The 27388-nt window shown below is 46.2% G+C and overlaps 3 protein-coding genes and 1 pseudogene across 6 annotated transcripts; 3 read left to right on the forward strand and 1 right to left on the reverse strand.

The window, feature by feature from the left end:
• Window positions 1-3913: 3913 nt before the first annotated feature.
• Window positions 3914-9740, forward strand: LOC133926354 (uncharacterized). 2 transcript variants are annotated; one of them, XM_062372258.1, is made up of 9 exons: window positions 3914-6957; window positions 7086-7237; window positions 7325-7396; window positions 7487-7639; window positions 7720-7883; window positions 7961-8111; window positions 8700-8822; window positions 8932-9019; window positions 9110-9740. In XM_062372258.1, the coding sequence occupies exons 1-9, from the start codon at window positions 4242-4244 to the stop codon at window positions 9286-9288; spliced, it is 3798 nt and encodes a 1265-aa protein (XP_062228242.1). In that variant the 5' UTR covers window positions 3914-4241; the 3' UTR covers window positions 9289-9740. The 2 variants fall into 2 exon arrangements, with proteins under 2 accessions (XP_062228242.1, XP_062228243.1); XM_062372259.1 differs by having other exon boundaries at window positions 3916-6957; window positions 7964-8111.
• Window positions 9741-18428: 8688 nt separating this feature from the next.
• Window positions 18429-22301, forward strand: LOC133926355 (uncharacterized). Of its 3 annotated transcripts, XM_062372261.1 has the most exons (5): window positions 18433-19208; window positions 20115-20464; window positions 21145-21320; window positions 21469-21535; window positions 21612-22301. In XM_062372261.1, exons 1-5 carry the CDS (start codon window positions 18572-18574, stop codon window positions 21648-21650), a joined length of 1269 nt encoding a protein of 422 aa, XP_062228245.1. In that variant the 5' UTR covers window positions 18433-18571; the 3' UTR covers window positions 21651-22301. The 3 variants fall into 3 exon arrangements, 2 of the variants coding, with proteins under 2 accessions (XP_062228244.1, XP_062228245.1); XR_009911084.1 differs by lacking the exon at window positions 21145-21320 and having other exon boundaries at window positions 18429-19208; XM_062372260.1 differs by having other exon boundaries at window positions 18431-19208; window positions 21469-22301.
• Window positions 21944-23671, forward strand: LOC133927542 (uncharacterized). The gene is made up of 3 exons (XM_062374011.1): window positions 21944-21966; window positions 22422-22661; window positions 22743-23671. The coding sequence occupies exons 1-3, from the start codon at window positions 21944-21946 to the stop codon at window positions 23200-23202; spliced, it is 723 nt and encodes a 240-aa protein (XP_062229995.1). The 3' UTR covers window positions 23203-23671.
• Window positions 23672-24119: 448 nt separating this feature from the next.
• On the reverse strand, window positions 24120-27227 carry LOC133926356 (ATPase 8, plasma membrane-type-like; annotated as a pseudogene).
• Window positions 27228-27388: the final 161 nt, after the last annotated feature.

A 27388-nucleotide genomic window follows, 5' to 3' on the forward strand; every position in this document is an offset into this window, starting at 1 on the left:
GTAGTCAGAAAAAAGGCTAACCAAACTGTACCAAGATTTGTCGCGAAAACAATTGTTCTGGTGCTGTTGTGCACTCGATTTTGCGATAGACACCAATATCTAAAAGGCCTTAGGACGACTCCAGCAGAGGAGGTTTCCACCGGCTGCATCGCTGTTCACGTCCTTTTTGTTGATCCATCCGCCCGCAAAGCACTCCAGCAGATGCGGTTTCCACAGCTATAGGCTGGCTACAGTGAAGTGGACAGGAGGAGTTAGCGGTAAATTTATGGACGGAAACCGGTGGGCGCATCACTGTTTACGTGTATGACTGTGGGTCTGAAGGAATGAGAAAATAATGAAAGGTAGAAAATAGGGTAGCTGTTGGAGATGAAAAAAAATAGAGGATGTTGTAATAATGTCAAAAAAATACTATAATAATATTATAGGAGATTAATTTTAAAAATATATGTTGGAGATAACATTATTATTGTAAGCTGAAGAGTGACATGACGCTTGCAAGCAAAGCCGACGCCCTGTCAGTCGGTCACGCTACTGGGGAAATTCTTGCTTCCCTTTTAATCTTTGAACAAAGAAGGGATCAGCTTATAAGACAATAGCCTTTTAAATAAAAGCATACTTTTAAATTTAGTTTAATCATTAGATAAATTATGATACAAATTGATAAACTAGCATTATGATATAGCATGATATATTCTTAGATATATATGTAATAAGACAGCACATATCTCTTAATCATTATGTAGCGGGACGATGACGGATGGTAGTTATATATAGATAAATTCGTGTGACGAGAGACGAGCACATGTAGTATTTTAGTCCTTTCATCTATATGTGCTAAATTATTCTCAAAATAAAATAGATCAAACCCATATATTCTAACATAATCGAGATGATTTCTTCAGCCACCTGGTTGGTAGTAAACCCAGTGACCCTGGACTGAGTTTCAGGGAGGATGGCAGTCAGTTTGAAGTCCTTAACCTTGCTCTCGCAGTCCTTGAAATCCAGAGGCGAAGCCAGGATTGAACCATAAGGGGTGAAGTCGTAAATATTGATAACAGTTATTTGATAACAAGTATGACATGATGGTATATATGCACATATACTGATTTAACTAGAGCATATATAAAAAATATAGCAACATATGTTTTGTGATACAAAAGAAAGTCAATTGTTTTGTCTACTAATTAGCTAACAAGTATCTCAAATTTGAAGACGTTTATTTAGGTCTCTCTCAAATGTTATAGTTATAATTTTGCTTATTTAGCTTATGGTGGTGTATAATTATTCTGACAAAATATTTACATATTAACCGATTCAATAGTTTTATCAATAGTTGTATTAGGATTTTCGGCATAACTAAAATTTGAAACAACTGACTTATAAAAGCTATCGATCGTGCTTAGCCTCTTCGTCATTACTAAACAAGTCAACATGTAGAAACTATCAAAATATATTAAACTTGGAATTCGTGACGTACCTTTCTGGAGATCGAGGCTTCATAGCCCTGATGCATTGAGAAAAACATATGCATGGGTGATCCGTAGGTAGTGACAATGCGAAGAAATAGAGGAAGTCAAACATTCGGTGTGAAACAAGCGTAAATTACTGACGATAGACAAAGCCTTATTTGATTATTCTAATTTTCTTATTAGATTTAAAAGTGCAACACATGAGGACATATTTAATTAATTACTTGACTGAAAATTAATGGGGCCTCTCTTATTGGTTAACGGGAAAAGGTTACTGTGAAGTAAATTTTATAAAATCTGTAAGATCTAATATATATTATTCATCTTATAATCCAACGATCATATTTAAAAAAAAAGATTATGAACACGTATGTAACTTTTTTTATAAAATCGAATACTATAAAATATGCTTCGAGATCCCTGTGCCCCCGACCCTGTCGAAACCGTACACACTTCATGGACTGGAGTGGTGGCGGGGTACCCTCCACGAGTTTCCTCGAGCACCGAAGCACCTCGGGGAGATAGTACACGTCATCGACGGCTGATGGTCACTGCGCACGTCGGAGCCGCCGCGCCCACCATCCACCCTGCCTGGAAAAAGCCGTACGGCATCCCGGCCGCTATCGCGCGCGCGCCGCGGGCTACACGTCGTCGCCACGCGCCGGCCCCTCCGAGCTTGCCTTCGAGCCGAAGCACGTTACCTTTTTTTGTCCTTTTTTTGTCCCCTCGATTAGATTAATGACTGAGACGTCCGCCCATGCTCTCGTCTGCGAGACTGCGCCCGTGTGCCGGTGGCAGCGCTGCAACGGACGCCGGATCGCGACGCCCGCGCGCGTCTCGCTGCCTGTTACGCGCCCACGCCCTGGCTGCACGTTCCTAGGGTGAGGTGCCGTCAGTCCCCATGGTGAGGATTGGGTGTGTTAGACGCAAGCGGTTAGCAGTTTTTGTCCAAGAACGAGCTAACATACACTAATTCTATTTATATATTTAAATATTGATTAATTATATATATATATATATATATTTGTTTGACAGTTGAGATGAAACGAATTTATTTTAGTATTTAGATTTATTATTAGTGTCATATTTAAATTAGGATGGATACGTTCTATTTTTTAAAATAGCTTCATCCTAAATCTTTAAAAAATATTTTCTAATTCTAAACTATTAGATTCCGCTTGTCTCTACCTAAACAACTAAAAACAAGATAAATCCACTTTATCACATCCCATCCTACATACCAAACACTACAAAACAGACAAAACAGACAATAAACATCACCTAGTTTATATGTTTCACTCAACCTATTATCCAAAGAATCACCTGCCCATTAATCCCCACACTGGCTCACGTGGGCCCGTGTGTCAGTCAGCCTCCAGGAATTACTTGTTAATTAAGCAAATTTTGTATGTCCTTCTTATAAATTTTTTTTGATGCTGATCCAATCATATATTTTTTATCTAACGATTGAAAAGGAGAGAGAATACACGTATCATCACAAGGAAGAAATTATTTTATAAGATCTGATTCTATAAAATTTACATATCTCAGGTTCCTTACTCATAAGATATTAGAGCATCTCCAAGAGACTCTTTAAATGATTCCCTATAGCTAAATATAAGGATTTTGATCTAAAATTCATCTCCAACAGTATCTCTATCTCACTCCCTATCTTTAGGGAGTTCCAAAAACACCTCTCTCGCTCTCCATTTTTGAGGAACGTATTTGGTTCCCAAAACGCTCTCCCGCCCCTGGGCCCACCCCACCTCGTCATCCTCCTGAGCGTACGCGCCCCACCGTGGCGTTGGTGCTCACGTCCGTCATCTGGTTGATCGCCTGTGCGCTGCCGTGGCTGCTCAATATGTTCGTGTTCGCGAAGGTGAGCCGCTGTGTGAACGGTGAGCGGCGGCACAGCCGAAGATTCGACGCAGTCCCAGGCGGACCGGCGATTCAGATGGCAGCGCAGATGAACAGTTCGGGAGAGATGGAGCTGACGGTCAGGGTCCACCTGTCGGTGAGATAGGAAAGGGAACTGTTGGAATATAGGGATTGGAGTATAAAGAGTCTGTTGGAGAGGATAGCAATATAGGGAGTGAAATTTATTAGGAAGGCTCCCTATATGAGGATATAGGGAGTGGGTTTTAGAGAGCCTTTTGGAGATACATAGAGCCTCACACATATTCTCTCCCTCTTTAATTTTTAGTATGGAATGGAAGAGAGAGAAAAGAGGTGAAGAAAAAGAAGGAAGAAGAGGAGGAAACTGAGCCTCTTCTGGAGCCGTTATTGCGCGCTAGATACGTGCGCGTGGTATGTTAGCGACGTTCGCCTAACTGATCAAGATTCTATTTGCAGACGCAAATCTCCCAGATTTCGCTAGCTAATAGTAGTATATAATCACCCAGCCATCCGACCGTACGATTGCGATCCGATGATGGCCTCGGCTGCCTGATCGACCCCGCCGCGTATAAGGCCGCGCCGTGTCCCGCATGGGCGCACGGCGAAAGCGCAGCGGGTCAGGCACGAGCTTGGAGTGGGGCCACCAGAGAAGTTATCCCGCGCCGCACCACCGGTCCACCGCCGATTCCGCGATTCGGTTCGGTGCCGCCGCAGTGGAGCCCGGCCCGGGCGCGGACGAGAGTGGCAAGTGGGAGAACCCCGCGAGAGTCGCGTCGCGCCTTCCCCTTCCGCCGTCCCGCTGCGCCTCGGTGAGGTGGTGCGCGTGCGCGGGCGGAGGAGAAGGGGTGAGTGGGAGCCCTGGGAGAGAAGGCGGCGATGGCGAGCAGGGGAGGCGGGGTGGCGGGGTTGGGGGACCCGAGCAGCCCGGGCGCCGCGCGGGGGTCGGGGGAGGAGGACGCAGGGGCGGGGAAGGTGAAGCTGATGTGCAGCTTCGGGGGCCTGATCGCGCCGAGGCCCGGGGACGGGGCGCTGCGGTACGTGGGCGGCCAGACGCGGCTCATCTCCGTCGCCCGCACCGCCTCCTTCGGGGAGTTCCTGCGGAAGGTGGAGGCGGTGGACGAGGCTGCCGCGGCCTCCGGCGGGGTGCTCCTCAAGTACCAGCTCCCCGGGGAGGACCTCGACTCGCTCATCTCCGTGTCGGACCCCGAGGATTACGATAACATGATGGAGGAGTACGAGAAGCTGGCCGCCGCCGCGCCCGATGGCTCCGCCAAGCTCCGGGTGTTCCTGTTCCCTGCCTCCGGGGGCGACGCGGCGGGGGAGCACGACTCCGGCGCCGGCTCGGGCTCCCACCTCGCCGCGGCCGTCGACGAGTCGGGGGAGCGGTACATCGACGCCATCAACTGCGTCTCTGCGGAGGCCGTCGCGGCCATGCGCCGGAAGGACAGCGTCGCCAGCGCCGGGTCCTCGGCGCACAACTCCGGTGCCTCCGAGTTCAGCGGCCTTGCGGAAGGTATGTCGCCGCGGGCGGTGCCGCCGCCTCCTTCCGTTCCGTCCGAATATTCGTATTCAGGTGGAGCCCATTACCATAATGCTTTCCCGGAATCGGTGGGGTTCAGTGCCGTCACGGTGTCAGCTCCGGCGATGGGCATCCCGGCGCAGAATCCCATCTTGCTTAGGACAGAGCCATCAACGCTGCAGCCTCATCAAGTTGCTGCTTCTTATGCGACGTCGCATCAGCCTTCTCAAGTACCTTCTTATGCGCCGCACCAGCCGCCTCAAGTTGCCACTTATGTGGCACACCAGCAGCCTCAGGTTGCTTCGTATGTGCAGCAGATGCCTCAACCGTATATAGAGCCGCAGCAAGTCCAATACATCAATCCGCAACAATTTAGTGTGCATGGTGTGCCGCAATCTGTCAATTTTATGCCCGTGCAAATGAGCCGGTTTGTGCCTAGCATTCCAGTGACGACTTCTATGGCGACCTCTGCTTCTCAATTTGGTACGTTGAGGCCTGTTTCTGCAGGCGCAGAGCCTGTTCTGGAGAACATGCATTTCACAAGGCCAGTGCAAGCTCCGGTTGATCGGAACTACCGAGTGCTGCAGACACCACTGTCGCAGCTTCCTCCTTTGCCTTCTGTGCATTTGCAGAGAAGTGATGCACAGAGATACGGTGTTCAACCAGTGGTGACAAGCACAATAAGCACGCCAGTGGCGACGAGCCCAGGGACAATTCCTGTGGTGGTTAGCTCGGCCACCATTCCATCAATGAGGTATGATGATTGCACAATGTGCCAGAAAGCATTGCCGCACGCCCATTCAGATAACATGATCCAGGAGCAGGGAAATCATCGTGCAGTGAGCAACCCTGAGGCCGCTTCAATGTTTTACAGCCTGCATCAAGATAGTGCATCCAGCAAACTTAGTCCAGGTCCTGCTAATTATGTGTCAGAACCAAGAGCTGAGAACACAGCAGGGATGGCTCAATTTGAGCCGATACCTCCTACCAGAAAACCTGTAGTCCAGGCAACTGCATCTCCAGATACAGGTGTGCTGGTTCAACCCACCATGGTTGCTTTACCAGTTTCTAGTGCACCTGCTCCAAATGGAGCATTTGTGGGTCATCCTCCACAGTCTCGGGCGGCAGATCCTTTCAGGTACCAGCAGCAGCCGTACTCTTATAGCATGCAACCATCACAAGTCCCAGTGCATGGCCCACAAGGGATTGATGCCAGTGCATATAATAATTCTAATCATCCAGTAGTGGAGCTGCTTAGAGAATATGGTCGTGATCTTCCTCATGATTATGCCAAAGCTATTGATGCCCGTGTGCAAGCAGTTCATTTGGGTCCTATTGCCCCTCCAGAATCTAGTGTGCAAGGAAAGCCTGCTATTCCTCATGGTACCATTGGCGGCGCAAAAGTTGAGATGCCACCGGTGAATATTGATGGTAGTTCTGTCTTCAAATCTCAAGCTGGAGGGTATCATATGGGAATTACAAATGCCTTTACTACTCCTGCTTTGATCCAAGACGACAGCCTTGCGAGTCATAATGAACAACCACCTTCTGCTTTCAATGTTGGTGCACGAAATGTTCATCCTGACATTAGCCAGCATCCACTCAATGTGCCTGTCCCGAACAACCTTAAAGTGCCAGTCGAACCACCTGTTTCCAATGAAAGGTTTCCTGTGAGGGCACCTTACTCTGGTGCTCAGGTTCCTGCTGGACCTCCTCCACAGCATCCTAGGGATATGCTGAATCACCTTGTTTCTGCTGCCCCTAATGGCAGTAGTAAAATTCCATTGCAGGCTACTGCCGGTATTGATCGTGTTGAAGCTACACGGGAACCAGCTTACACAGGTTCACTTTTCTCAAACCAGGATCCTTGGAACGCAGTGGGAAATGCTTCTGTAGTGCCTCCAAGACCGAACAAGTTAGCTAAGGAACCTGTTGTTTCTGGAGATCAATATGTGGATGGCCATGTGGTTGACATCAACAGTTCAAATGCTGCCACACTCTTAAAAGAGGGCAATCTTTCACACATTCGGGACCCGAGTTTTAAAGATATTCACACAGTTAAACTGAACAAAGGTTGGTATAGTCTTTCATTCTATACAAATTTCGGTGATAATACTATCATATCATTTCACAACCATAATGGACTAAGTTATGATTGCTCTGCCTCCCTTTTCCTCATTTTTCTTTTTTTCTTCTGAAAGGATTTGGAGAAGAAAGTATTAAGCAACAATTACAAGCTGTTGCTGAAGGGGTGGCAGCATCAGTTCTTCAGTCACCCTATCCTGACAAAACAGCTGCACTGTCTGGGGATCATGTTGATTCACACGGAGAAGTAACTGATGCAAAAGTTCAGGTGGGAGATGTTTCTATCTTGGCTGCTCTAATTCAATTTGATTGTCCTTTGATTGGTTATAACTTTTTGCTTTACTTTTGGGTTCAGGATGAGGGGAATGATCAGTTAGACAAATCAAGCCAAGGAGTTCAAGTTTTAGATGACATCGATAACCTTCAGGTTTTTGTCAAATTATTTTTTATTTTTATGTACACCTTTCCTTTGCAGTTTTAAGTGCATCATCCTTATTTTCGACTTTGTTAATTGCAGATAATAAAGAACAGTGATCTTGAGGAATTGCGCGAACTGGGTTCTGGAACCTTTGGTACTGTTTACCATGGAAAATGGAGAGGATCTGATGTTGCTATAAAGAGAATCAATGATCGTTGCTTTGCTGGGAAGGCATCTGAGCAAGAGCGCATGGTGTGTACTTGACTTTACGGGTTTTTTTTTTCCTCCCTAACTTGAATCCACCATGTTCTAATTTTCCCTTGTGTCTGTAGAGGACCGATTTCTGGAATGAAGCAGGCAAGCTTGCATCTTTGCACCATCCAAATGTTGTAGCCTTTTATGGTGTTGTTGTAGATGGGCCAGGAGGATCTGTTGCAACGGTAACCGAGTACATGGCTAATGGTTCACTCCGACAGGCATTGCAAAGACATGAAAAGTATGCTACTCTTTTCAGTTCCAAAACATTATGCTTTTTCATATGGTGACACTTTTAATCCCAGTTTATTCACTCAGCAGGATATTCGATCGGCGTAGGCGTCTACTGATTGCAATGGATGTTGCATTTGGTATGGAATATTTGCATGGGAAGAATATTGTGCATTTCGACTTGAAGAGTGACAATCTGCTCGTCAACCTAAGAGATCCTCAACGCCCTATATGCAAGGTGCTTTTCTTCGTATCCCCTCACTGCCGAATATTGTGCAAGCACAGAAAATTAAATCAGAAAGCCCTTATAACTCATGTTATGTAAGAGTGATTGTGACGTTAGCTAGTAAAGCTATGAGTTTGTACCTTGTATAGCGAAAGCTCAATTTGTTTATTGGGCTTTTTCTCCTCAATGGACGATGCTTTGGTATTTAGTATGGGACTAAGTATGGGTAATGATGCTTCTATGATACTTGTGCATTGTTGAAAAATGCATATAGACCTCTTATCTGTATTCAAGGCAGTAAGTGGCTAAGTAAGACCAAATCTGTTTTCACTTGTATTAATCAAGTACACCCACATGTATAGTTGTATTTTTATATAAAGTGCAATCATATGTGTTCTGATAAAGAGATCAGGGTACATTTTATTGTATCTTTCAAGGGTCACATCAAAGATATCTTGACTTGCCATTCCAAGGGTGTAATTCTTTAGAGGACTATTGGTTCCACCACTAGTAGAATAGAACATTAGGCATCTCTGATTTTTATGGTTGCATTCTGACTAAAGGGCCTCCGATTTTGTTGTAACTGTCTTACTTTTGTAGGTTGGTGATTTGGGCTTGTCAAAGGTTAAATGCCAGACGCTAATCTCTGGTGGAGTGCGAGGAACACTTCCTTGGATGGCCCCTGAGCTGTTGAATGGCAGCAGCAGCCTCGTCTCTGAAAAGGTTTGTTCCGCTGCATCCTTCACCCCAATGTGCACACCCGTTCTTTGAACTGCCTCTGGACGAATACGTTCCCATTTCCCCGAATCACCTTCATATGCTTTGAATGTAGGTCGATGTTTTCTCATTTGGAATTGTGATGTGGGAGCTACTTACTGGTGAGGAGCCTTATGCCGAATTGCACTATGGCGCCATTATAGGTACGATCACAACTTACACCGTTGGTTATAGCCCACTGGTCGAATCCAATGCCATTCTTATTCCTGAGCTTTTCTGCCAACTTCGCTCAGGTGGGATCGTGAACAACACGCTGCGACCTCCCGTGCCCGAGTCCTGCGATCCCCAGTGGAGGTCATTGATGGAGCAGTGCTGGTCATCCGAACCGTTAGTAAGGCCGAGCTTCACAGAGATCGGCAAGAGCCTGCGCGCCATGGCAACTTCTCCTAACAAGGCGCAGCAACAGAAATAGATGCCGTAGCTCTCGCCCTTCTGTTCAGCGGCCTGTCTCCTCCGCAACCTGGGAGGTGTCAGTCCGTGTCATGGTTGGTTGGATTTTGTACATCAATAAGGTAAAAGATAAGAGAACATGGCATGCTTGTAGAGTTATAGAGTCGATGTATGCTTGATGCTTCCTGTCGTGCTTTTCCCATGGGCCATGACCCATGGCAGCCCTAATGTAAGAGTGGACCGTGAGCATGTACACGATGAGGTGTTGTAGCAGCGGTCGGTAAATCTCATGTACCGGCGTCCATTGCACCCTCGTGTTCATGGTTTATCTCGATTCTGTCGTTTTGATTTGATGTGCCAGCGCGGTGAGAAAAAGTGCTGTCTAAGCCTTCTGAGTCACATGGATAGTGACGTTTTATGTAAGTTAGGGCATTTTTCATAGTTATAAATAGCTATTATCTTTTAACAGAGAAACTATTTCTTAAAATTTATATGAATTCTACCATTTATAATTTATCATACTTCACAAAGCAGAGATGTGCTAAAGTGATAGCTCTTCATCTCTTCTTTTTAAGAGTTAGAACTTATTATTAATCATAATATTAAAAAGTATGTTTTCTCAGCTAAGAGATAGTACTTATAACTATTAGAGATGTCCAGTGATGTAATTCCTGCAAAAGTTTGTGAATTTTCTGGATGCTCTTGCATTCCTCTATCAGAGCGTGATGCTTACCCGCAGAAAACGAAAAGTGTGGTACGGCTTTTTCTGTTTTGATGGAGTGGAACGTATCTAACGCGACGTAATGACGTGTAAGCCAACAGGAACAAGACAAATAAGTTACGCGTTGTTCTACAGCGACGTGATATAGAGCTGACTACTTAGGAGCCATAGGATTCTGATTACTCTAGTAAACCAAGACCTTCGTCCTAATAGTAGATAAGAATGTCTAAAGCTACAAACGAATAACGTGACGGAGACGTAAGACCATGTAGGGATGAGAATATCTTCACGAAGAATTTTTTTCTTTTAGTGTTTCAATTATTTCTTTATGGCCCTCGTTACGAGAAATTTTCAATATCATTCCTTTCCAGATATGATTTTTTTCTCTTTTCTTTTCACAAATCCTTTAAAAAAAACTATTAGAGATAAAAAAAAATAAAGAGAACGAGAACATAAAAAGAAATAAGAAAAAAAACAAAATGAAAGGAATATAGTTAGAATGGTCTAACTACAATGGATTTTAGTCACATTTTCTTCCCCTCCTTGCTGTTGCTGTTCATCGTGTTCGTTCTGGTCTTGTCCTCTGAGCAGGTCACTCTTATCGGTGGATACATCGTACATTGTTTCCGGAAGCGGAAATGGTGGTGGAAAATTAAATTATATTATATGTTTCAAAGTTAATCAATTTATAATAATATATTCAAAATTGATTATTTTTTAATCTATGTCTTATATGGACTAGTTTATAACAAACTTTATTCTTTATCTTTCTTATCGATACAAAATTTTATTACAAACTAGTCCCTATAAAACATATAATAAAATGATGATCAATTTCAGATATATTATAAAATATTAATCGACTTTAAGACATAAGTAAAATTTTGCCGCACTGTTGACCTCAATCGACTCTTCCTATGACCATGAGGTTGGTTGGACCAGTGCCGATCAGCGACACTCTACCTTGGATACTCTTCCTCCATTGCCAATGCCATCACGGTTTCCACAGTTGATATTTGGGCTCCTTGTTCGGTGAACTTTCAGCATAAGGTCAAGTTATGTTGACAGTGTTTTCATCAGAACTGTGATATACTTTTGAAGTTCCGGTGTCGCTCCACGATAGCAAACTTGTTCTTGGTCATCTAAACTTATATGCTATAAATGGAGTATTATGTAATCTGCCAACTTCAACCATGTTTTTTCGAAGCGACAACAGGAGCTTTGCTAATTTTTTCATAGAATAGAAAAAATAGAGGAAGTCATTACAAAGTTAAACGCAGCATACTACAACAAAATAAACCTCGCCTGGGTGGGGAACGACATAGTAACCCAGGCACACCAAACACCACATGGGGACAAAATGAAGAACCTGACTAATCGGAGCCTATTACAGATGATAACTCAATCGTCATTTGAATCAACAACCTGTTCCCTCTACACGGCTCTCCTAACATCAAGGATTCTTTGATCAATATGGCAACTCGTTGTGCGATCATTGTTTGATTTTCAAAAACTCTTCTATTGCATTCCTTCCATATGTGCCACCAGAAATAGATGACAATGCCATTGAAATCTCCTCTGTGTTTGTTGTCAACCTGTTTGTTGGATTGGTGCCACCACGCTCGTATTGTCTGGAAGGAACCCATCTATGGAATATGCTCTAGGCTGAACCAATTAGTGATCAGTTGCCATGTTTCTTTGGTGAATGGGCAGTCCTTACACAGGTGAGGAATTGTTTCGTCCACCTGATCACATAGTCGACATGTTAGAGCATCGCCCCATCCATGCTTAGCCAAATTGTCTCACGTTAGGACCTAGTTTTGAAGAAGGATCCATGAGAAGTATTTGCATTTGGGTTCCACTTTTGCTCTCCATATGTTTTTCATATTGTGCCTTATGGACTTTCCTTTGAATTGTATTCGATATGCACTTTTTGTAGTATACTCTCCGTTTTCAGTTCATCTCTAAGTGATGGTGTCTTGGGTGCCTTCGGTGATGCTCAAATCCTGCAACTTTTCCCAAAGGAGTACCAGTTGATCGAGTGCTGATTGGGTTTCTATTGGGCCTAGCCAATGTATCCATTGGTGATTGGGGAGCACATTGCAAATCAATTGTATCTTTCTTCTGGACTTTGCATATATGTTCGGTGCAATGTTCGTTGGGGCTTGGCCATGGATCCAGCTAGAGTGCCAAAATTGTGTTTTCTTACCTTCTCCGAGGGTTACAACGGTTAACGCAATGAAGAGGTCCTGGTCTGCCTGATCGCAAGGAATTTGCATGTGAACCCATGGCCTCTCCTCCTCTTTTCATCTGTACCATAGCCATCTAAGTCATAGTGCACGAGCAAATCTCTGCAATTCTAGTATGCATAGTCCTAGGTTCTTTGGCATGCACACCGTATCCCAACGTACCAGGCAGTGGCCCCTGTGACCTTCTCAGGTTCGTCGCCTCTCCAAAGGAATGCTCTTCTAATACGGTCAATCTTTTTGGTGAGCCATTTTTGAAGAGGGAACACGGTCAAAAAAGTAGGTTGATTGCGACGACATTACTATCCTGACCAATGTCTCTCTGCCCACCAAAGATAGTAAATTGCCCTTCCATCCTGGTAGCTTGCTCCCCAGTTTTTCAATTATCAGTTGAAATTATGATATCCTCAGTTTTCTCATGTGCAACGGTAGTTCCAGATAGCGGTATGGGAGTCACATACCTTGCCTAGGAAATTTTGCAGTAGGGTCTCCGTTTGTACGTCCTCACTTCTTATTGGGTAAATTTTTGTTTTTTGCATGTTCATTACCAATCCAGAGCATCTCTCGAAGACCAAAAGGATCATGCTGAGAGCCGTGAGGTCAGTGGTGTCCGGTCGTGCAAATATTGCTGCATCATCTGCATATAGGGAGCATCTCAGGCGTGCCCCTCGTGGCAGCACCGGTTTGATGATTTTTCCTTATGCCGCCAGTTCTATTAGGCGTTGTAAGGGTTCGATTCCTATAATGAATAACATCAATGACAGAGGGTCCCCTTGACGAAGGCCCCTGGCATGTCAGATTCGTTGCCCTGGCTGGCCATTGAGAAGAACTCTAGATGAGGATGTCCTTAGGAGCTCGGATATCCAACCCCTCCATCTTTGGCCGAAGCCTATAGCTTACATCACCTCGAGTAGGTAAGGACAATTTATGGAATCAAAAGCCTTCGAGATATCAAGTTTGATGAACAGAGTCGGCTTTTTGATCTTTGTAGTTCTCAAATTATGCTCTGGACATAGATGAAATTATCGTGTATGCATCTCTTCTTAATAAACTCACTTTGGTTGATCAAAATAATGTCTTTGATTCTTTGTCCCAATTGGTTTGTCAGAAGCTTTGTGATGATCTGAAAGACACTATTGATGAGACTAATGGGTTTGTAATCAGCTACCTTCACTGCTTGTCCCTTTTTCAGTAACAACAGGATATTGGCCTCATTCATGAGAGCAAGGTCTAGAGTATTCAGGCTGTGAAAACTTTGAACCGCTGCCACTACATCATACTTTATGATGTTCCAGGAAGCCTTGTAGAAAATCCCAAAAAATCCTCTGGTCCTAGGGACTTCTCATTTAGCATGCTCTTTATAGTTTGTTCAATTTCATCTTCCAGGAATGGTTGCTCAGGCTCAAAGAGATCAGTCGTTTGGTAGCCCAATTGTTCTCAGTGAAGGCATAATTCTCTCAAATTATTGATGCCCAGTTGGCCTTTGAAATACTTTAGGAGTTCGGCCTCCTTTTGTTCAGCATTTAGAGCAATCCCTTCTTCTGTTTGTAGTGTTTGAATGAAATGTTTTCTTCGATGCGCGTTAGCTCTAATTTGGAAATTTTTTGAGTTTGTGTCCCCATTCCAGACCCACGTCATTCTTAAGTGTTGCCTCTGTCGGGTACATTCAATCACAGCTAGTACCAACACTTTTTGTTTAAGTTGACGTCTGAATTCCCTCTCTTCCTGAGTCAGCGCTAGTTGTTCATGAGCCACATCTAGTATGTAGATCACTTCGTTCACAATTGGCAGCCGTAGCTTGGTGTTTACAATCGATCTATGCGCCCAAATTTTTAGCGCCTTTGCTATTTTGTTGAGCCCGACACAAAGTCATAACAAAGGATTCGCTATATGTATCGGTTGTTCCTAGTTTTCTTGAACGGTCTTCAAAAAGTTTGAATTTTGACCCAATAGGATTCAAAATGGAAACATGTATATTTCACTGGCGTTTCCTCATCGTGGACTACTAACGTGCAGTGATCTAAGGCCATCGATGAAACTGCATGTAGGCCTGCTCAATAGAACAAAAGATTAGTTCGGTGTGGTGAAGCACCGGCCGATTCGGGTAAACATTGGCAGTTCTTGTCTGTTGCTCCAAGTGAAACGTCTCGCTTTAAGTGGCATTTATCTGATTTGCAATTCATCGATAGTTCGCTTGAATCTCCCCATCAATCGGTGGTTTAGTCTACTATTGTTTTGTCCTCGGCCCTATAAAATAGATTGAAATCACCTATTAACAGCCACTCATTATGCATATGTTGTTTGACCACCTTCAGTTCCTCTAGGAAAGCCAACTTCTATTCTCCTATTTGTGGTCCATACACTGGTGTTATTGACCATGTGACATTGTCGTTGAGCATTGTTATGTCTATCGAAATGGTGTGTTCAGTTGTAGTGATGTTACCTAAGGAGAATTGGTTTGATGAGCAAGCGAGTAGGATGCTGGCACTGACCCCCAAGGACAGAAGAAACGCATAGGTTTGGGCACAATCAGGTCCTAGCACATCTTGTTGTGACCAATCATGCATTTTTGTTTCTTGCAAACATACAATTTTAGCCATCGTGGATGTCACCATGTTTCGCATTGTGGATCTCTTACCAAGGAGTTTAAGCCATGGACGTTCCAACATAGAATATTGCATTTAATTTGAGCCATTAATTAGACATAGATCACTACTAGGAGGCTGTTGAAGCGGGTGAAATGGTACAAACTCTGACAAAAACTTCATCTCATGGTTGTTTCTCTTCCTTTGCTTCAATCCTCGTCACCAATGGCTATTCCCATTTCTCCTTTTGTGGCTCATCAGGTTGATAGCAGGCATTCTGCTACTGGTTTACTACAATAACTCTAGATAATGCCCTGAGGGTAGACTGGCCTTGACATGGAAAGCACGCAGTACTGGACTCAGATGGATTACTACATCTGGTGTACAACCAGTGATGTTCACTACACATTTACAATTATTCATGATGGACTAGAAGATGCACCTTTTTCATGCAGAACCTTCCCTTCAAGCTGTGGCCACCTCCATGGGTGCCACCTTCTTGGACTTCTTTGACTTGAGATGGTTCCCCTTGTCCACCAACATGGTGCTGACCTCCATCGCTTCTTTGCTCATAGGCTGCTCGAAGCACTGCAAATAGTGATTAGTTATTTGTTAGTCAATCTAGGCGGTGAGAGTTCAATATGTTTTTTGGCAAGTACTTCTTGCGCAAGCTACTTGATTGTTTTGCATGGTGTAATTTTATTTGCAATTTTATCATTGCGTCTTGGCATTTTTGGTGTGTGCTGTGTGTTTTTATGCAGTGAGGAAGTTGATTTTGGTGGCTCCTTAATCAGAGACAGTGGAGGTGCCACTGTGACACTAGTTATGAATTCTTTTAAGTTATGTACCTCGGTGTTGGCATGGCCAGCCATATCCGACGTTGCGTTGGCATGTTCTTTGCCACCTTGCTCGGAGTGTCCTCTCGCGTGAACCTGTCTTCTTGCTCAGCCTCGGCTGTGAGCCATTGGATCGTGGCTTCCAGGTGTGTGTATTGCGGTGAGGTGGAATCCTGGCTTTGCTGATTGGCTTGAGGACCTACAATGATTGGATTATTGTTTACCTAAAAAATCATAGGGTCACAATGATTCTCTAGCATCTGGACAACGCCAACTGTACGATTCTCCTTGATGATGACTTCCGCCCTCTGGTCTATCATCTGCGCCTGCCTCATTCTCTTGTGTTGCTATGTCTGCGTGTTGTTGTTGATCTCTCTTTGCTTCTCAGCATTTAAGCCCATGCCCTGCTGCTCCGACACTGGGTCGGACTTGTGGTTGCTCTCATTGCTCAACTTGATGTTGTTCTCCTCATTCACTGCCTCTGGTCCCCTCCCATCACCTACGCCTCTCATCACTATCACCACTGGCGAGGTGAAGGTGGTGTTCCTACTTGTCTTTAGGTCCTCTGTCGAAGGCTTGCCTCTTTCAGTGGATTGTGGCGCCTGGATGTGAACCCACTTGCACGTTAGCGGGCTACTGCACGAGGACGGGTCAGTATGTGCTTGACGCCTTCTTGACGCCTTCCAATGTCCCGATGTACCAACTACGACCATATGACCATGTGATGCTTACTTAGCAATTCATCATCGTCTATTATGTGTAACTTGACACTCGTTATTTCTTTAGAGGAAGATAAAGATTTTATTTCTCATTGGAACGTTTACATCCAAGAATACAGGAGGGGAGCCAAGAAATGCTGGCCAGCTCTAAGAATACAAGCGTACTTAGTGAGATAATAAGCATCTCTGTTGTATTCCCTACCTTCGTTTGCAAACTGCACACAATCAAAAGATTTTGACCTCTCATAAATATCTTAGAGAACCATCATACAGGAACATCTAGGCATCTCCTTAATGTTCTTGATAACACTTAAACAATCTGAGGCTACTGTTATTATCCTGATAGCACTTGTTATTATGAGCTTCAATTTGCTGCTCAGGATTTGGAGTTGAGGACATAAAAGGCACGCCTCCTTTGTTCAGAAACGCCCCAGCTGTTTCGGTCCAATTAGTTTACGTGTGTTTGGATGCCTAGATGGTCTCGTCCAGGATATCAGCTAGTCCTAGTGTTTGGTTCCTTGAATGACATTATTTTATTTTGGATGAACCGATACATATGTCTGAAATACTCCTACTAGATGCTATACTGGTTCATTCGGTAGATATGATGGAACGACGCCGTCCATATGTGAACAATAATCATGAATGAGCATTACTCAAAATTTCTTTTTCTATTTAAAACAGCGGTCTTCTGTTTCTCAAGAATCATAGAATCGACGTGTTTCATAATTCATGTACAACCCATTTTAATTGGATTCATACAAAAAGCTTGTGCAAAATTGAAACTAAAATTCACTAAAAAAAACTACATTTATAATTTGTAACAATCGTTACGACCTCAAATAAATTCCTAAAATCTGAAAAATCTACTAATAATCTTCTTATGTGATGAACTAATTTCTATAATTATTTCTAGCCATAGTTTATATAGTGAAAAAGTAAGTTCCTTTATAATACTCTATTATATATATTTTTATTATCCTATACAGCCTAACCAAATCAATCTATTCAGCAAACTAAATAGAATCTTATACCAAGTCACCCTATTACATATAACCAACCAAATACATTATCATACTATCTCATATATCTAACCAAACAACCTACTTATATCACATCATTCAGAACTATCTTGTCCAGTCACATTCCATCTAGGACAATCATATGCTATTCAACTTCGTTCAACCAACCAAACGCTACCTTTTGTCTAGGCCATGCTAGAGTTACATCAGAAATATCCGAGCGAGGAGAGATCCGTCGCACCGCACATCTCTACACGGACACGGATGATGGATGTGCTACTCTCGCGTATGGAGAAGTGCGAGGCATGGTAGCTCGGCGGCTCCCCTCGTCTTGCCGCTGCACCTCCCCAACCGAAAGGGAAGATTCCACTGACCATGTTGACGTATGGACTATAAAGATCATTCATTTATGTTGAGATTCGTGTTGAAGAGTTAGGTGGAAAAAAGATAAACAAGAGAATCGATGGATGAATAGATATCAAGACGAGGCGCGATAACCCGTGTGTTCACACCCACATGTGAAGTTGCATTTTTCCTAGTGCTATCAACAACTTACTTTTTCACTCAATAACATAGGGTTATAAATATTTTTATAAATTAGTACATCATATGATAAGAATATTAGTGATTTTTTTTCTTCTGATTTTTGGAAATTTATTTGATGCATAAAAATTGCTACAGTTATAAAAATAGGTTTTTTTAGAATTTTAATTAAATATTAGCTTAGGCTCATTGTATCAAATAAATTAAAATGGGTTATTAGTGACCTCTAGTTTGCTCTAAAAATATTTAAATCACTCTTATACTCTAAATAAAATCAAGAGTTAAATAAAAAATACACACGTAGACTTTACTGCACCTAACGAGCAGTCCTGCGAGAAACAGGATCTAAATCCGTTTACCATGAGCCTCACAAGCTCAGAGCCTATCTAAACGCTCAGCTACGCAACCCAACACACGCGCTTGTATAGGCTCGACCTGGCCGAGCGCTCGGCCAGCAAACCAAACACGCCTCACTCTCTAGGATCCTTTCCCTCCCAAACCCCCCGAAACCGCGCAAAACTGCCGCGCCGGCGCGTGAGCCCGCCATGACACCACACGGCGCTGAACACCCACTTCCACTTCGCTCGCATTCCCCGTCTTCCCAAAACGGCCCCCAAACCGACGAGAAAAAAAATGCCGCGGCTGGCGCCAGCGGACGCGACCCTAATCCTGGACCACGTCCTCGGCGACCCCTCCGTCCCCGCCGCCGCGGCGCAAGCGCTCCTGGCCGCGCTCCCCTTCCCCTCCCACCCGACCCCGCGCCTCCGCCGCGCGGTCCTCCTCCGCGGCCTCGCCTCCGACCCGGTCTCCGCCTCCGCTCTCGACTCCCTCCACCTCCTCGCCTCCCTCCCCTCCCCCTCCCCCTCCCCCTCCCCCGCCGCGGCTTCGGCCCACCTCGCCGTCGCTGCCTTCCTCGCCGCGTCCGCGCCCGACTTCGACGCCGCCGCGCGGGCGCTTTTCGCGCGCCCCGACGGTCGCGCGCGCCGCGGGGTCGGTGGGGTGTCACCCGCGTTCGGCTCCGACGAGGCCGCCGCCGTCGCGGACCAGTTCGAGGCCGCTGTCGGGAACTCCTTCTCGCAGGTGGTGCTCAGGGGGCTGTGGGGCCACAGAGCTGCAGCGGAGGAGCGGGTGAAGGGTCTCCTCGCCGCCGAATGGGCCGCGATTGGGCCGTCGCGGCTGGAGGCGGCGGCCGAGCGGATCGTTGGGAACGGGGCCCTCGAGACATGGCGTGCGGCGGATGAGACCACCCGCGCCAAGTACCGCGTGCTAGGTGAGGATCTTTTTGCTGCAGTGCAGCCATTTTAGGTTTACTTTTAGATTAATCATTATGGTTTCATTTTCAAATTGATGGGTAGCCTCTATATTGGATGAATCACGATGCTATGATTTTGGTCATGCTGTTTTTCTTCCTCCCAGAGGGAGCAGCGAAAGATACCCTATCTATACCGTGTAATGTAGATGCAACTGAAGTTAACATACATGCATTGTGCTCTTTGTAGTTTCTTTCAGCATATTAGGCCGCAAGTCCATATAATGGTTTTTAATACTGATGTAGCAACCTAGCTCAACGAGTGAACTCGTTCTCAATTGGACCTTTGGTTGATATGTGGCCTGTAGGATTTGAGTGTAGCTTGCTTTATCTGTGCTACAGTTCAGGGAAGTAGCACGCAGGACCTGTATCTCTTTTTAGTAACGTCGAGTAAGAATGTAGAGGTCATGTTCATCATGGTCTGGAAATATATCTGGCTTAAGTGTGAATCTTATTTAAGTGGGCATTCTTGGTCTTTGAAAACACCAAGAGTTGAATCTGGTCCCTGAATCGGCTTTTGAATTCTTGTTTGCTAATTTTGCTCTTTCTGCTATTTTTTTGTTTATGATAGATCGAGCTACATGATATTATTCTTGTGAGTATTTGAATGTGCTACTGCAATATTTTAATGCTTTGTATACCACTAACATCAGTGGTTTGAGTGTATTTTTTTTTGGCTGCAACCTGGTGTAACAGTTTGAGTTTCTTATCTTTTGAGCCACCTCCAGGTCTTTATGTGCATCATTCATATGCCTAATGTAGTAATGTTAGCTGCTAGACCATTTTCCCTACTTTGTTGAGATTCTTTTGTGCATAAGGTCATGACCTTCCTAGCATATAATTGATTATGTAAAATGAAACCTACAGCTGGGAGAGGGAAAACACGTGAGATTCTGGGCAAACTTGAAGAACCTACCTCTCATGTAAATCCAATTTCGACGCCAGAAGTTCATAAGGTGGTGGATGCGCTTAAAACAAGTTGTGCCGACCTCCACAGTGTAGTGGAAGATCCACTTCCAGCTGCGAAGGCAGCTGCAGATGAGGTGTTGGCTACAAGGATGGATAAGGCAGTTAATTTAAATGCTGAAGAAGTAAGTGGTCAGCCAGCGACTTGTGGCACTGCAGGCCCAAGTGCTCTTAATGACAGAGATAAGGGTTTGAGTAAAGGCACACCTCACAGCCTTATGGATTGGAACCCAACAGCACGGACCTTTCAGGTGTGTTTTTTTCACATGTATTTTCCATTACTTTTTGAACATTGTCCATACCTCACTCACTTTGAATGTTAAATTGAATTTGTGATTATACTAGCTAGCCTGGAATATCATTATAGTTGAAAGAATCTACGTAATCTCAGTGCCTTGATCATGTCAATATTTTGCATTAAACATCATGTGTATACATTTTGCTGTTTGTTCCCTTGCTTGAGCTTTCAATATAAACTGTTCTCTATGTTGCTACGTTTCTGCTCCTGCCTACTTTTACTGTGGTTTCTGCAAAATCTGGATAATATATTATGAAATACATGGAGGACATGCTTTGTTGGATAAGTTGTTCAGACCATGGCAAGAAATGGTCAAATGAAGTTACGAAATCTAATAGTTGGTGGAATTTATTTTGCTAGGTGATATAATCTGCATTCAGTAAGGTATCTACTTAAATTAGAATACTGAATCATGAATAATTTTTACTACAGTCCCTGTGCGCATCAGACTGGCTGTGTGCATCTCACAAAGTAAATGTTAATATAATCTGGTTTTTATCATGACGTGCAAGTTAAATGTATTGGGTATTACTCTATTAGAACCCTTTTTAGTTAGCCTGTAAGATAACTTGGTAACATAACCAGAAAAACATTAGATTTTGGTCATGACGCTAAAAAAACGGTTGTTTGCAGTGGGAGGAGTCACCTGATCCTGAGAGTTTGGAACCACCGTTACGTAGACCGCACCTGCCTAGCCCAAGGAGAATGCCAGTTTCTCCTTTGCAACCGGCAGGAAACAAAAATAAACGTAGAAAGGCAAGGAAGTGGTGCATGTTAGAAGAAGAAACAATAAGAAAGGGTGTTGAACAGTATGTTATTTTGTCTTGCTGTTCAAATTTATTTTTTGGCATTTGAATTTTTTCATTCTACGCAAATGCTGTTTAAATTGCCTCTTGGCAATTTCTGTGATTTTCTTGTTTGTTCCTCACCGTTTTATTCTACTTGTTTCGTGTGTAGGTATGGTAGTGGCAATTGGAAGGACATTTTAACTAACAATCCAGATGTTTTTATCGGTAGAACACCGGTGGGTACTTGGATATTACAGTGGAGTTGCTTTGGTTACTAATCTTCCATGAAGTATGACTGATTGTATGTTGTAGGTGGACCTGAAGGATAAGTGGAGGAACATGATGAGGTAATGGAGAAACTTTAGGTGGACAAGATGCTGGAGGTTGTGTTTAGGGATGTAAGTTTAGTATTTTCTGGGTCATTGGGTCGACCTACAACTCAAAAAATTGAACTAAAGATTCACTCCTACCCAATTAAATTAAGGGAAAAAAAATAAACTAAGTGCTGACCCAGAACTACCTATTGTGTACCCACTTGCATCCCTAGCCGTGTTCGTTCCGGCTGAAGTAACCTTTAGACATAGGGCGCATTCTGGTGGGTTTGCCTATGTTGAAGCAGCAAGCCTTTTACCACTGTAGTTGGGATGCATTTTGTGACGGCACTAACGTAGGACCAGTAGACTCCATCAGAATCTCCACCTGCGCTGATCTAGCCCTGACCAGCAACAACCAACAAATGCTTAGCGTGTAGCGTCTTCACAGCAGAAATGTATTGAATTCTGTTCTGTATCTGTTGCCCTGATACTTGTACAGTAATTTTGCGCCTGCTTGGTTGCTTGTGTATGTTCTGTAATGCTTGAGTGCTGTGCTGTCGAAGTACACTGTAACTGTACATGCCTGCTGCCATGCCGGATGCTCGATGATGATATGAGAATTATGTGTACACTGTTGCAAAGATACCTATATTGCAAAATACCCTTGGATGTGAGGGTGATATGTGGATACTGATGGTATTTTTCAACTTAGGTGATATTTGTGATTGTGTTTTCCAAATTCACCCATCTTTGTACATTCAACTGGTGGTGGAGCTGCTGCTCTCCTCGAGAGGAAAGCGTGATGTAGCTGGATACTCCTGGTCTCCTGGAAAGGTCCAATAATTGTTCGGGCCTTCATTCGGGACCTCGCCCCGTTCTCTGGGCCTAACCCAACGTACACTACCTGGAAAGTCCAATACGGAGATTATGATTTGATTATCATCTGCCTTGGGGCCAAAGCTTGCTCACTTCCAGAACTCGCAAATAAGCTGCCTCTTAGAACTTGTAGAGGAGTTATTGCTGAATTCCAGTTGCCATCAGATACAGTGTAAGGAGGTTCTGTGCTGAAAGTCATTAGTTGTTACAGCATTAGCTGGAACTATCTGATTAATGCATTTACTTCCTACAGAGAAGAATATGGCAATCAGAGCCCTTCAATTTTATCTGATGTGTGGCTGACATTCCAAGGTCCCCGTACCGTTTCTATTGGGTCTACGTGGCAATGTAAGTCTGAGAACTATGTTTCAGTGGTATCCGATGAAGAAGCTCTTACTGCAATGGAAAAGTTGCTCCCAAAAGCTTCTGGTGTTTATCTAGGAATAAGTAAATGGGATTTTGTACGCGCAAGAGCTGGGATACGAGCCATGCCTCCACTGACAGCTAATGGATCATTGCCACTTTTGGGTTGTTTGAATGAGGTAATGGGCGAGAGGAGCAACTGTACATTTTGGCTAGTTGGTGGGCTTGGTGCCAGGGGTCTTTTGTATCATGGTTTGGTTGGAAAGGTGACTGCCAAAGCTGTGATTTCCTGTGACGAAGATGTAATACCTTCTGAGTTCACGTGCTGGAAGGTGAAGGCTTCGCCGTGAATACCATTTTGTGGCTCAAACTTCAAGCATGTTATGCTTCATCTGGGATATTCATGTGACTAATTGAGGGAGATACTTGAAACTGGTGGATAAGTTGAAGTCTAAGGAGGATTGCACAAATCGCAGGGTTTCATCCTGTATGGTGCATTGCTCAGGGCTACTGCATAGTGCATATTGAACTATGAAGCCATTATGCCGATTCAAGTACACATAGCAGAAACTACAAGCCAGACTGGTTTCACTTCAGATGTCCAAGTTCGGTGTTCAAGAAGTATTTCAGACCTATATGTTTTTTAATGTGAACTTACATGTTTGTGCTGAAGCTTGCTGAGTCTCTTGTTGCCCCAGGAAGCATTTTCTAGGCCTACTAAAGTGCATCAGAGCCGGTCCTCGACATATTTACCTAGAGTTCCAGATTACTCTCTAATTGCTTCCCATTTCTTTCCCTAATTTTGTCCCGTACTTCTTACTGTTTTGCGTGCAGAGATTATTCAGATCAATAGAGTATTTTGTTTTCCAGAAAACCATTTGTTTGAGACTGAGTTGCAAAATCGCAACCATTTAACCTATATTCTGCAGTGGTGTTCCAATAGTCTTGAGGAGTCGTGCATTTGGAAATGTGGAAAATGTTTTTGAAATGTAGGGGATCAGTTATGCATTGCGATATTATAACTCACAAGTAGAACAGAGATGCAACAAATTGCTGACAAGACGATGATGGAACGAACACAATTATAAGTGTGTGTACCAGTACGTATATTATAGAAGTAGAGAACACAACAACACGTACATACATATTGAGCAGAGTTTTACAAGCTCTTGCCGCTCAAAACCCACACAAAACAAGATCACCTAAGGAAACGAAGAACGCAGGACTCCCTCTCCGGCCACCGCCGCAGACCGCCGGGCGCCGTTGATCAGACGGTGTAGCTCTGCTGAATGGTCTCGATGTCGAGAACCGACTCGACGTGCCCTGAGTGTGTGCAGCTCCCCAAGTCTGCAAGCAACGCAACGCCGCCAAACCAACCATCAATTGCTTCCATAAAGAGGAATGGCAAGATGATCGGCCGAGTAGCCGAAGAAGAACATACCTTGCGACCTCGGCTCGCTTGGCGGCCTGCTCGGCGAGCTCGGAGCGCTCGTCCTTGCTGCCGAGGAGGTCGGAGGAGGTGGCGGGCTGGTTCAGGCCGTGGAGCGTCCGCTGGTCCACCGCCCACTGTGCCTCGCGCTCGTCCGCTGGTCCACCGCCCACTGTGCCTCGCGCTCGCCCTTGTCACTGGAGACGATAGAGAGAGAGAGGACGCAACCAATCAGGACCACGGCATCGCAAGATCAATAATTAATGGAGGAGTTTGAGAAGGATAGCTTCCTTTTTGGAAGGCAAGAAGGAAAGCTTCGCTTGCCTTGTTCTGGGTGTTGCCCCAGCCCTTGCCGCTGAGGGCGTAGCGGATGATGAACTTGAGTACGTCGAGCGGGAGGTAGGTGACGACGCTGAACACCCAGATGGCGCCGCCCCAAGCCCAGCCGATCCCCTGGATGCGGCAGAACTCCCATTCCGCGTACACCGCGATCGCCGTCGCCACCAGCTGGGCGGCGAAGAAGGCGACGACTAGGAGGAAGCCCGGCCGCTCCACGAAGGACCAGCTCCGGGACCGCGTCACGAAGATGAGAGCCTGGCTGATGATGCTCACCTGGAGGTACAGCGCCGCCATCAGCTCCCTGTCGTTCTCCTTGATCGACCTCACGCCGAACACGTCCTGCGATTTCATTTCGCATCGAAACCGGAGGGTCAGTGAATGAGTATGTGAGCTTGCTTGCGAGAAGTCGGTGCATGGTAATGGCATCCATGGCATGGGTGTGCGTACCGTGAAGAAGTCGGTATCATGGGCGAGGTAGAAGAAGAGCGCGGTGACGAGGGCCATGTAGGTGCCGAGCACGATGCCGGTGGCGAAGATCTCGTTGAGCTTCCACGAGTCGGGGGTGGGCGACGGCTTCACGCGGTCCTTGGAGATGGTCATGATGGTGCCGTCGTTGAGGATGGCGATGATGAGCACCATGAATGGCGCGAAGTCGAACTTCCAGATGAGCGCGATGAGCAGGAAACCCAGCACGATGCGGATGGTGATGGACACGGCGTAGATGGTGTAGTTCTTCATCCGCTGGAAGATGGAGCGGCTCGTCAGCACGGCGCTCACGATCACGCTCAGCCCGGGCTCCGTCAGCACGATGTCCGACGCGCTCCGGGCCGCGTCCGTCGCGTCGTCCACGGCGATGCCGATGTCCGCCTTCTTCAGCGCGGGCGCGTCGTTCACGCCGTCACCGGTCATGCCGCAGATGTGCTTCCGGTCCTGGAGCCGCTTCACGATCTCGTACTTGTGCTCGGGGAAGACTCCAGCGAAGCCGTCAGCCTTCTCGATAAGCTCGTCGATGGGCATGCCGTTCACAGTGCTGTTCTTGTCGCCGAGGAGGGTGGTCGAGGGGTACATGTTGGTGCCCATGCCGAGCCTGCGACCGGTCTCCTTGCCAATGGCGAGCTGGTCACCGGTGATCATCTTCACGTTGACGCCTAGGTGGAGAGCGCGGCGGATGGTCTCCGCGCTGTCGTGCCTCGGCGGGTCGAACAGCGGCAGGAGGCCGATGAACTGCCACGGGTCGCCGGCGCTCTCTTTGTTCTTCTCAGGGACCTGCTGGTAGGACACACCGAGCGACCGGAGGCCGCGGTCGGCGTACCCGTCGATCAAGGCATGGACCTTCTTCTCGGCCTCGGCGCCCATGTTGCAGAGCTCGATGATCTGCTCTGGAGCACCCTTGCTGACCCTGTGCCAATCGCCATTGCCGTCGATGTAGGTGATGGCCGTGCGCTTCTCGACCGGGTTGAAGGGGAGGAAGTGGACTTCCTTGATGCCGGCGCGGGCCTCCTTGGGGTCAGCGAGCATATTGACGATGCAAGTGTCAATGGCGTCCTGGTTCTCGACGCGAGAGGCCCTCGCGGCATAGAGGAGCACCATGTCCTTGTCGACGCCCTTGGAGTACACCTCGATCAGGGACTTGTCGACGGTAAGCTTATTGAGGGTGAGGGTGCCGGTCTTGTCGCTGCAGAGCACGTCCATGCCGGCCATCTCCTCGATGGCGGTCATGCGCTTGGTAATAGCCCCCTGCTGGGAAAGGCGGTGGGAACCGATGGCCATGGTGACCGAGAGCACGGTGGGCATGGCGATCGGGATCCCGCCGATGAGCAGCACGAGGAGGTTGTCGATGCCGTCGCGGTACGCGCGGTGCTGGATCGGGTACATGACGACGATCTCGACCAGCATGCCGGCGGCGATGGAAATGATGCAGAAGTTGCCGATGGCCGTGAGCACCTGCTGGAAGTGCCCGACGTTGTTGGTGCTGTCGACAAGGTGCGCCGCCTTGCCGAAGAAGGTGTGCACGCCGGTGGCGATGACGACGGCCTCGATCTCGCCTTGCTTCACCGTAGAGCCGGAGAATACCTCCTGCCCGGGGTGCTTGTTCACGGGGAGCGACTCGCCGGTTAACGCCGACTGGTCGATCTTGAGCGGGTCGCCCTCGAGAAGCCGCGCGTCGGCCGGGACGATGTCGCCGAGCTTGATGCTGATGATGTCACCGGGCACCAGGATCGACGCCTCCTGCTCCTCCCATCTGCCGTCCCTCAGCAGCTTGGTCTTGGGCGCCAGCCCAGCCATGAGCGCTGCCGCGGCGTCCCCGGCGTTGGCCTCCTCGATGTAGCTGATGGTGGAGTTGATGATGAGCAGCGAGACGATTCCGACGAAGTCCTGCCAGTCGGGCGCCCTGCCGCCGCCATTGGCGAGCGCGATGGCCATGATGGCCGCCATCTCCATGACCCACGACAGCGGGTTCCACATGAAGCCCAGGAACTTGAGCAGCTTGCTCTCCTTCTTCTCCTCCAGCTTGTTGGCGCCGAACAGCTTCAGCCGGTTCTCCCCCTCCGCGCCGGACAGCCCCTTCCGGTCGCATTTCAGCTTCTGGAACACCTCCTCCACCGGGATCTTCGACTGCAAAACCCAAAACCAAGCATCAGCGCCCGTCAATGGCGATGACTGAGAACGAATGCTGCATACGTACCAGGTCGACGGTCTCGTTGCGGATGTCTTCCAGGGAGATGGACGCCATGGTTGCTTATTCCCTTGGTGAAACTTTCACTCTC

Source organism: Phragmites australis, chromosome 8 (genome assembly GCF_958298935.1).
Source record: "Phragmites australis chromosome 8, lpPhrAust1.1, whole genome shotgun sequence".
In the NCBI taxonomy this organism is placed as follows: domain Eukaryota; kingdom Viridiplantae; phylum Streptophyta; class Magnoliopsida; order Poales; family Poaceae; genus Phragmites; species Phragmites australis.

Bases quoted from the DNA above. Each gene is read 5' to 3' on its own strand.
- LOC133926354 (XM_062372258.1), top strand. From the start codon at position 4,242: ATGGCGAGCAGGGGAGGCGGGGTGGCGGGGTTGGGGGACCCGAGCAGC. The intron at 7,640-7,719 runs GTGTGTACTTGA...TTGTGTCTGTAG, and splicing joins CATCTGAGCAAGAGCGCATG to AGGACCGATTTCTGGAATGA. The intron at 8,112-8,699 runs GTGCTTTTCTTC...TTACTTTTGTAG, and splicing joins CTCAACGCCCTATATGCAAG to GTTGGTGATTTGGGCTTGTC.
- LOC133926355 (XM_062372260.1), top strand. From the start codon at position 18,572: ATGCCGCGGCTGGCGCCAGCGGACGCGACCCTAATCCTGGACCACGTC. The intron at 19,209-20,114 runs GTGAGGATCTTT...TGAAACCTACAG, and splicing joins CGCCAAGTACCGCGTGCTAG to CTGGGAGAGGGAAAACACGT. The intron at 21,321-21,468 runs GTATGTTATTTT...TTTCGTGTGTAG, and splicing joins ATAAGAAAGGGTGTTGAACA to GTATGGTAGTGGCAATTGGA.
- LOC133927542 (XM_062374011.1), top strand. From the start codon at position 21,944: ATGCATTTTGTGACGGCACTAAC. The intron at 21,967-22,421 runs GTAGGACCAGTA...AGCGTGATGTAG, and splicing joins CATTTTGTGACGGCACTAAC to CTGGATACTCCTGGTCTCCT. The intron at 22,662-22,742 runs GTAAGGAGGTTC...TACTTCCTACAG, and splicing joins CAGTTGCCATCAGATACAGT to AGAAGAATATGGCAATCAGA.